We start from the raw sequence: 9,231 nt of genomic DNA, 5'->3' as shown, positions 1-9,231 counted from the left end.
AATATTTGAATTTTCATAACAGACACTGTTAAACTCACCTGTACTGTTAAGTAGTCAGCTGTTTCAGTTTTTAAACCTTTTCCAACACTGACATTGCACGTTGTGTTTTATGGAAACAATCTAAGTTAGAGGAATAAACATGAAAATATCTCGTTTTAAGAAATCTCACAAAACCCTGGTGTACTTTGCCACTAATTTTGACTACCGAGAACCCTATCAGGTGTTAATAGATGCCACTTTCTGTCAGGCAGCCCTACAGGTATGGTTTTTAATTTTTAAAATCAACAAGTGAGTTTATAACCATTTTAATATATTTTTCAGCACAAAATCGGCATAGATGAGCAAATAAAAAAGTACTTCCAGTGTCCTGCTAAATTATTGACCACTCAATGTGTTATTTTGGAGGCCGAGGCACTAGGAGCTCCGTTGACAGGAGCCACTTCGATTGTGAAGCGATTCCATGTCCACAAATGTGGCCACGAAGGGAAACCTGTGGCAGCCGCAGAATGCATCAAGTCTATGGTAAAGAAACCTCTTAAACCACATAAAACCCTTCTTAAATAATTCTCCATTTCAGACAAAAGACAATCGTTACATAGTTGCCTCTCAGGATCGCCTTCTACAGGAGAGTCTTCGCAAGATTCCCGGACGATGCTTGCTTTACCTGCACAAGGCCACTCCCGTTCTGGAAGCCCCATCCAAGGCATCCAAGAAGTGGGTGCAGAGGCGTGCCAAAAACCTGATGCTGGGCAAGCAGGTCGAGAAAATTGACTACATGAAGGAGAAGCAGGGACTGAAACCCGCTGAAACGACACCGAATCCTAAAAAGCGTAAAGGTCCGAAGAATCCTAATCCTCTGTCCTGCAAAAAGAGCAAAAAAGAGAAGCAACAGCCACAGCTCAAGGGTGTGGAGCAGACTGCACTGGTCAAGGCGAAAACGAAAAGAAAACGCGTTAAGATACCAGCCCATGTCAAGGCAGAACTGGGAAAAGATTAGTAGTTAGATAGGCCTTTTTATCGTAGAGAATAAATAGAAGATAACGAAAGCTAACTCTTGTTTTTAATTTAAAAACGCAAAAGAGTATAATAATATTTACATATTCCGCTCTATCATCTCATTTACCTTATAAATAATCGCATGAAAGGAATAAATAACTGAAGAGAATCTAGATTTCAAAGGTTTCCCCATTTTTCAACCGTCTTAACGAGGTTTCCCCCTTAAATCTACGTATAGCATACTTCTCATTATCATTTGTGTATACAGTATATATTTGTATAGCTCAACGTTGTACAATTGTATAAAAATCTTGACTGGAGAACCTATGGAGGAGAGAGGTCAGGAATGGGGCGACATGGGGGTTATGAAATCTCAGAGCTTGCCCTCACGGATCTTGTTCAGCGTCTTTTCGGTCATAAATAGACCCACGATCTTGGTCAGCGTAGCATTCCGGGCGCAATAGGCCAGAACATTAACTGGAAAGAGGCCACACCAGGTGAGATCCATCTTGTTGGCCAAGGCGACAGCGAATAGTTCCCCGCAACGTTCCGCCGTCAAGCGTTTTTGATTCGCCGTGCTCTGACCCACTTTAGCACCCTGGGAGCCGGTGAAGGCCTCCTGGAGGAAGTCCGTGGCAACGGGCCCTGGGGCAAAGATGGTAATGTCCAGTTTCCGCATCTCCACCTTCAAAGAGAGGAGATAGGCGTTCAGGGCATGCTTGGCGGCGCAATAGGTTGCCGAAAATGGCACTGGACTGAAGCCAGCAATGCTGGAAGTGGCGGCCAAATGGCCACGACCTCCTCGCTGCTCGACGAAATACCGGACTACCAGCCTGGATAGATGGACCACCGAGAAGACGTCCAGTTCGAAGAGTTCCCGATCCACCTCTATATCGATATCAGTCCAGTTGGCCCTCTGCGATCGGCCGGCATTGTTCACCAGGACATCAAGGCGTTCGAAGTGGTTAAGGACTGTGTAGAGATGCACTCGGTGCTGCTCCAGATCCAGCATATCCATGGGCAGAATCAAAACATCCTTGGTGGCTAGCAGCCCCTTGGCAGCGGCCAGGCACTCCTCCTGCACCTGCTCCAGTTGCTCCACTCGGCGGGCACTGAGCACCAGCTTCACTCCCTGCCTGGCCAGGCTCACGGCCAAGGCTCGGCCAATTCCACTCGAGGCACCGGTTATCCAAACCACCTGTCCGCGCATCGAGGACAAGGAAGCCCCAAACCGGGACTTGTACCACAGCGCCACATTGCAGTCGAGCAGGATCCAAAGGAGGACATAGACCACATAGTAGAGCACTAGCAGGAAGAGCAGGAACTCCAGGAAGGTCATCTTGAGACTGGAAACCGAAACGAGAGCAGGTCGGATCAGATCGGATCGGATCGGAAAACCTTTGCCCTTTGCCGCAGCAGGAGAGACTGAGGTCTGTATAATCAGTATAGCCAGATAATGGCTATAGAAGGTGCGCCAGATCAGCTGTTGGCGGCATCAGAGATGACGCAGTGACTGGTTTATTGTACAGAGTTTGTTACTTTATATAGTCTCTCATGTAGGTTTTCGAAATTTTATCCAAAATATCTTTTATATATTTTGTATAGTTGGTATTCTTTTGTTTTTAACTGGCAGTTATCCCAAAATATAACCTGAAACCAAATAATATTAAAAAATAAATAAAACCTCATGAACAAAGTCACTTAACTCCATAACTTAACGATACATATTTACATCTATAATTATTATCCTTAGTAGATGGATAGCTGTACTAGTTAGAACTAATTTACTCAAAAAGTTAGCTCTCCTTTTATTAAAAATATTTAAAAAAAAACAAGATCATCCTACCCAGACTTCACATTAGTCTCTCTGTTCTTCGCTTCATGTTTCATAAAATTCAAAACTTGTAAACTTTGTAGGGAAATTTTTTATTAAAAGTAAGTATAAACTAATAACTAATCCCGAAAGCAAGGTCTATGCCTCCAGGTAGTCGCCCAGGTTGTCGCAGACTTTGTCTGTTTCCGCATATCCGGCCTGCTCCAGCGCCAAAATGGCCTTGGCCAGGGCCACAGTTTCTCGCAGCGAGTGGGCCTTCACCCAGATTCGGCCATTCACGCCAACGGCGATCTCGTACGGCAGCTGCCGGGTGATGGCAGCAAGAATGGGGCAGTTCTCCCGAAGGAGCACCCGGCCCAGATTAAGACTGCACTTGAAGAAGAATCCATCGGGCAGGACACCTAGTTTCCCACGCTTTCCGTTTGAATTCACGCACACCAATTCGGGTTCTATGTCGGCGCTGGCGTTCAGGACACGGGCGTAGATTAGGTCCCCGGGATTGAGATCCGGGCGATTCTTTTTGGTGGCCGACTCGAAGGCAAGGTAGGAAATCGAGGCGGTTTCCGGGGCTCCGATGTCCACGCGATACAGGTCGCCCGCCTTGGACCTGACTATGCCCAGGACCAGGTCTCCGCGGGCGGGCACATATCTCCTCTGGTAGTTGTCCACCCAAAAGGTGTTGGGTTCCTTGTGGCGAAGCGGTCCGGCTTTGCTGGCCACCACAGTGTCGTCCACTCTCCGCAATCCCGGTCCCAGAATGACCCTCTTGGTTTTGGCCACTTCCTCTATGGAGGCAATTCTTTCTCCAGGCATTACTATTGTACCGCTAGTGGCCATTTTATCGTGATTTTTCTCGGTAAAAGTTTTAAACAAAAATTCCGCGTGTGCGGTTTAAACAGATGTTTACGAAATAAGTTATCTAACACTGGTTTTTAATACGGTTCTTAGCACTGTTGTAGGGTTTCGTGTAAAAAATCAGCTGGATTAACATTTGTTTTTATAAAAGGTAAACTAAAATACATAATATAAGCTTTATTTAGAAATAGATGATAGTTTCATTAGTTGATAATCCAAATACAGTGCATGTTTTTGAAGTTATTATTTATAAAGATCTAGTTATATGTATTTCGTCGTACTATATTCTATTTATTTTAATTCAAAATTTTAGCTTTAATTCCAAACTTAAATTTTAAGATAATTGTTTCATAACTCCATTCCATATACATTATTTTCAAAAATATATAATAGGAAAAACTTAACAGACCCCCAAAAATAAGTGAGCGACACTGTTATCTAACATTCAAAGAAAGTGACGGATCAGCTGTTAAGAAAGTGTTTAAGCTTTTTGTATTTATTTTCCCCTAACTTATGACATTTATAAAATAATACGACTTTGAATGACCTAAGATTATTTACACAATGTATGGGAATTGTTGCTATGGCTTGTTGTTACCTCAATTTCATTATTAATGCTGTTTTTTACGATTAACCGAAGCTTATGCTCTCTTGCAGCCAGACATGAAATCCACAACTCTGTCTGTGGAATCTAAACACTAACCTTGTACGAAGGTCAATTTCCCCAAAAAAAAAAGGAACTTAATTCAAAAAAATAACAAAAACACCAACAACAACAGGCCGGCGAGCACCTGGAATTACTCTCTCTCCGCTGTCCAACAACAACAATGGCGCAGATATTGGGGCTGCGCAGCTCTCTCGGGGTTGCTACGCGTCTCTGCCGCAAAAGCAGCGAGTCGACAGCGGGCGTTTTCTCAGCGTTTTTAGTCACCGTCAGAACGAAATCAGCAGCCAGAAAGTCGCAAGCGATTCTCCCGTCTGGATTCAATTTTGTGAGGTTCAATAGTAATTGGTATGTATTTGTGTTGGTTTATTAAATTTTTTAATAATTTTTATCTAGAAAGTGATTCCACTAGATAATAATCCTTTTTAAATGCAAACCTGAAATGCAAAAAGAAATGCAGCGCGCGATTCCCACGCGATTATCTAACAAGTTGTGCAAATTTTCAAGTGGGTCTCTCGATTTCCGTTTTTTTTTTTTGCCAATTAATTTTTATTTTTAAACAAATCAAATCACTCCTAATGACAGCCAATCTCAATATCTGAGTAATTTGTGTACTTTCGCTTTTGTTTTTTCGCAACTTTTCCGCATATTCCGGCTTGGCTGCGAGCCTCACTTTTCGTTTGACCTCCAAAAGCACCGTAGAGGTCATACCGCTGCCTCGTACGATGTCGAGGAAAGCCTCTCCCGCTGCTACATCTATTTTATTTTCGCTTTCGGGAAATGCCGAGCGCGTGTCACTGACTCTAAATAATTTTAGAAATATTTAATTGAAATCCGAAGAAAATTTAAATATAGAAAGTAGAGATATTCTCGGGAACATTCTATGGAAAAAGTTTCATGGAAAGTTTCCAGTTCCGGCATCTCTTTTTGGCTTCAAAATTGCAAATAGCTGGGATAAGTTTTAGAACAATAATATATAAATATTATATTAAAATATGTATAATATATATTATATATAATTTTAACACTTATCTTGAAATAACTCTTAAGATAAGGGTTCTGTAAATTGATTATCTCCATTTTTTAATTCGGAATGATTAGAAATGAATTAGAATTCTAAAATCAAACAATAAAACTATATTTAATAGATGGAAATAATATAATGGTTTTTTTTTTATAATTCCTTAAAAAGATTAGAGTTCTGTTCATTTTCAAATTTCATTTCAAGGATTGCATCTCCAAATTGACAAAAATCTAGGCTAATTTTTAGGAAAATAAAATATTAGTGTTCATAATTTATTTAGTACGAAAAATAAATACTTTTCTTATCACTGTAAATATTTAAAAAAAATAAAAATTGTTCTGTAATCTGGTTTCAACGCTTTTTGACTTGGATATGATAAAAATATATCTAGGTTTTGGAAAAATAAATCAGTATTATTCTATTTATTAGGTAAAATTATAATTTTGCATATTTTTATAGTTTATAATATTTTTATTTATTGGGGTTCTGAAAATGGATTTAATCTCTTTTTGACTTCAAAATAACAACAACCCAAAAACTATGGCCTATATTTTTATTTTTAGTAGAGGAAATTAATATTTCCAATTAATATCTATCTAATTGTCTAAAAAGATTATTGTAATGGAATACATGTTCTAGATTCTAGAATCTAGAACTTTAAAAATACCTAAATAAGTTGGAATTCAACAAAATTTTATATGTTTTATACAATTTTAATATTTTGATCTATTTCTGATTTCTATGTAATATTCATACACCTTCTTATGGCAGTCTTCTTTAAAGACTTTAGAACCCTGATTTCTGGAACAGTCCTAAAAAACACGCCCATAAAATATAAAACCCTTATCTGTGGTCAGTTGTTGTTTTTAAACAACATTGTTTTAAACTTTGTACTTAAGACATCATTTAAATTTCACACATTTTAAAAATATAATATATAAGCCTTCAAAACCCCTTATCTGCGCTTAGATTATTTTGAAATACTAATATTATGCCTAATTTTTTTGCAGTGACAGCAGCAATATGACCATCAAGTCGATCAAGGCCCGTCAAATCTACGACTCCCGTGGCAACCCCACCGTGGAGGTTGACCTGACCACCGAGCTGGGTCTGTTCCGTGCTGCCGTGCCCTCTGGCGCCTCCACCGGTGTCCACGAGGCTCTGGAGCTCCGTGACGGCGACAAGGCCAACTACCACGGCAAGTCGGTGCTGAAGGCTGTCGGACATGTGAACGACACCCTGGGACCCGAGCTGATCAAGGCCAATCTGGATGTGGTCGATCAGGCCGCCATCGACAACTTCATGCTGAAACTGGACGGTACTGAGAACAAGAGCAAGTTCGGTGCCAACGCCATCCTGGGTGTTTCCCTGGCCGTCTGCAAGGCCGGTGCCGCCAAGAAGAACGTTCCTCTGTACAAACACATCGCTGATCTGGCCAAGAACACCGACATCATCCTGCCCGTGCCTGCCTTCAACGTGATCAACGGTGGCAGCCACGCCGGCAACAAGCTGGCCATGCAGGAGTTCATGATCCTGCCCACCGGCGCCACCAGCTTCACCGAGGCCATGAAGATGGGCTCTGAGGTGTACCATCACCTTAAGAACGTGATCAAGGCCAAGTTCGGTCTGGATGCCACCTCTGTGGGAGATGAGGGTGGCTTCGCCCCCAACATCCAGTCCAACAAGGAGGCTCTCTGCCTGATCACCGATGCCATCGCCAAGGCTGGCTACACCGGCAAGGTGAGGACTCAGTTTAAGGATACATTTTTCCATAAATCCATATTAAAATATCTATTCCACTCCCATTAGATCGAAATCGGCATGGATGTCGCTGCTTCTGAGTTCTTCAGGGATGGCCAGTACGATCTGGACTTCAAGAACCCCGCCAGCGACAAGTCCCAGTGGCTGTCGCCCGAGAAGCTGACCAACCTGTACCAGGAGTTCATCAAGGAGTTCCCCATCGTCTCGATTGAGGATCCCTTCGATCAGGATCATTGGGAGGCCTGGTCGGGCCTGACTGGCGCCACCCCCATCCAGATTGTGGGTGATGACTTGACCGTCACCAATCCCAAGCGCATTGCCACCGCTGTGGAGAAGAAGGCCTGCAACTGCCTCTTGCTGAAGGTTAACCAGATCGGTACCGTCACCGAGTCCATTGATGCTCATCTCCTGGCCAAGAAGAACGGCTGGGGCACCATGGTGTCTCATCGCTCTGGCGAGACTGAGGATTCGTTCATTGGTGATTTGGTGGTGGGTCTGTCCACTGGACAGATCAAGACCGGTGCTCCTTGCCGCTCGGAGCGTCTGGCTAAATACAACCAGATTCTGCGCATCGAGGAGGAGATCGGCTCTGGTGTGAAGTTTGCCGGCAAGAACTTCAGGAAGCCCCAGTAAAGTGCAGGCCCACTTCAAAATTCCAACCACACCGTCAAGACGCGAGGCATGCCCATCATGAGAACTATATCCCCATCTTGGAACATGTTACTGGAGGATGACTGTCAGCGTCGAAGAGATATATACGGTGCACGTGTTCGTCAACCTTCACCATCGGAATTTGTGTCTGGCGCACAAATGAATCATAAATTACTAAACCTTTACTGTCTCTATGCTTCTTTATAAGACATTATTATTAATGTTACACCATGATCTAATCATTATTTATATAAATTACAAAAAACAAACAAAACAAAAACCTATCAACAGCTTGGATTATCGTTATTGTAGTCGCTGTAATTCATTCGAAATTATATATTGATCTACACACAACACACAACATGCAACATGCAACATACAACATACAACGCAGTTAATGGTTACAAAATTGTTGAGACATAGAATTTAAGCAGAGAATCGTTGAAATCACTCAGAGATCGATTTAATATAACAGGCCCATAGGTACAGTCAGTACTCCCAACGTTGAACAGATTAAGAGTGCGTACAAATATTTAATTGGTTAGTTGATGTCAAATAAACGTCTTAAAAAATATGTTTTTCAAGTAGTTTTGAAAGTTTTTTTAAGGAAATTGTAGATTTTCTTTTAAAAGTTATTTGAAAATTTTTCATTCTTGTTTTTGTATTTATTTTTTTAAAGTTTGTGAAGTTTTTTGGAGTATTTTTTAACCATTTTCGGCTTTTGTTACCCTTTTTTTTGGTGGTTTTTAAAATGTATCTTATTTCTTTAGCAAAGATGTGGATTTTACATCTTATGTGGCTTACGTGACGTGTTTTTCGTGTTACGTAGTGAAAAATTAAGATTTTTGAGAGCCTTTTCAGCTTACGTTACTCTTTTAGTGTGTGGTTTTTAGAAAAATTAAACATTTTTTCCAATGAAAAGGTGGGTTTCACTTCTTACGTGGCTTACGTGACGCATTTGAGGTGTTACGTAGTCCAAATCTACAATCTTTGAGTGCCTTTTCTGCTTACGTTACTCTTTTACTATGTAGTTTTCGAAAAATGGCCCATTTTTTCCAAAAAAAAAATTTGGATTTTAAGTCTTACGTGACTTATTAGTCCTGTTACGTTGTTGAAACGTACAATCTTTGAGCGCCTTTAAAGGTGGGTTTTTAAAAAAATCCCTAATTTTCCAACTATTTTCCAAGAAATGTGGATTTTACTTCTTACGTTACGTGGCCGTAACGTAGTCAAAAATTCAATATTTTAGAGCTTACGTCTGCTTAAGTTTCTCTTTCATTGTGTGGTTTTAGAAAAAATGTCTTAGTTTTCCAGCAAGGATGTCAATTTTTCCATCTAACATGGCTTACGCAACGTATTAATCCTGTTACGTAGTCAAAAAACTACAATCTTCAAGATATTTTATTACTTTTCGAATAATTTCAGACAAAAATGTACAACCCAATC

General features: G+C 41.1%; 4 protein-coding genes across 4 annotated transcripts; 2 read left to right on the top strand and 2 right to left on the bottom strand.

Annotated features, from left to right (window-relative positions):
- The first annotated feature begins 59 nt into the window (after positions 1 to 59).
- LOC6498679 (rRNA-processing protein UTP23 homolog) lies at positions 60 to 1,051 on the top strand. The gene is made up of 3 exons (XM_001963273.4): positions 60 to 259; positions 322 to 522; positions 578 to 1,051. Exons 1-3 carry the CDS (start codon positions 140 to 142, stop codon positions 995 to 997), a joined length of 741 nt encoding a protein of 246 aa, XP_001963309.1. The 5' UTR covers positions 60 to 139; the 3' UTR covers positions 998 to 1,051.
- A 197-nt stretch (positions 1,052 to 1,248) lies between these two features.
- LOC6496835 (dehydrogenase/reductase SDR family member 7) lies at positions 1,249 to 2,688 on the bottom strand. The gene has a single exon (XM_001963274.4). It carries the CDS (start codon positions 2,333 to 2,335, stop codon positions 1,370 to 1,372), a length of 966 nt encoding a protein of 321 aa, XP_001963310.1. The 5' UTR covers positions 2,336 to 2,688; the 3' UTR covers positions 1,249 to 1,369.
- A 181-nt stretch (positions 2,689 to 2,869) lies between these two features.
- LOC6498680 (enolase) lies at positions 2,870 to 8,359 on the top strand. The gene is made up of 4 exons (XM_032455357.2): positions 2,870 to 2,931; positions 4,343 to 4,697; positions 6,384 to 7,113; positions 7,183 to 8,359. The coding sequence occupies exons 2-4, from the start codon at positions 4,513 to 4,515 to the stop codon at positions 7,765 to 7,767; spliced, it is 1,500 nt and encodes a 499-aa protein (XP_032311248.1). The 5' UTR covers positions 2,870 to 2,931; positions 4,343 to 4,512; the 3' UTR covers positions 7,768 to 8,359.
- On the bottom strand, positions 2,902 to 3,783 carry LOC6496834 (exosome complex component RRP40). The gene has a single exon (XM_001963275.4). The coding sequence runs from the start codon at positions 3,665 to 3,667 to the stop codon at positions 2,969 to 2,971; it is 699 nt and encodes a 232-aa protein (XP_001963311.1). The 5' UTR covers positions 3,668 to 3,783; the 3' UTR covers positions 2,902 to 2,968.
- Positions 8,360 to 9,231: the final 872 nt, after the last annotated feature.

This window comes from Drosophila ananassae, chromosome 3R, assembly GCF_017639315.1.
Source record: "Drosophila ananassae strain 14024-0371.13 chromosome 3R, ASM1763931v2, whole genome shotgun sequence".
In the NCBI taxonomy this organism is placed as follows: Eukaryota; Metazoa; Arthropoda; class Insecta; order Diptera; family Drosophilidae; genus Drosophila; species Drosophila ananassae.
The sequence above is the reverse complement of the archived record's forward strand: the minus strand, read 5'-3'. Positions and strand labels throughout refer to the sequence as shown.

Excerpts from the sequence above, each read along its gene's own strand:
- LOC6496835 (XM_001963274.4), bottom strand. The coding sequence starts at position 2,335 with ATGACCTTCCTGGAGTTCCTGCTCTTCCTGCTAGTGCTCTACTATGTG.
- LOC6498680 (XM_032455357.2), top strand. The coding sequence starts at position 4,513 with ATGGCGCAGATATTGGGGCTGCGCAGCTCTCTCGGGGTTGCTACGCGT. Across the intron at positions 4,698-6,383 it reads GTGAGGTTCAATAGTAATTG|TGACAGCAGCAATATGACCA; the intron begins GTATGTATTTGT and ends ATTTTTTTGCAG. Across the intron at positions 7,114-7,182 it reads AGGCTGGCTACACCGGCAAG|ATCGAAATCGGCATGGATGT; the intron begins GTGAGGACTCAG and ends CACTCCCATTAG.
- LOC6498679 (XM_001963273.4), top strand. The coding sequence starts at position 140 with ATGAAAATATCTCGTTTTAAGAAATCTCACAAAACCCTGGTGTACTTT. Across the intron at positions 260-321 it reads TCTGTCAGGCAGCCCTACAG|CACAAAATCGGCATAGATGA; the intron begins GTATGGTTTTTA and ends TATATTTTTCAG. Across the intron at positions 523-577 it reads CAGAATGCATCAAGTCTATG|ACAAAAGACAATCGTTACAT; the intron begins GTAAAGAAACCT and ends TCTCCATTTCAG.
- LOC6496834 (XM_001963275.4), bottom strand. The coding sequence starts at position 3,667 with ATGGCCACTAGCGGTACAATAGTAATGCCTGGAGAAAGAATTGCCTCC.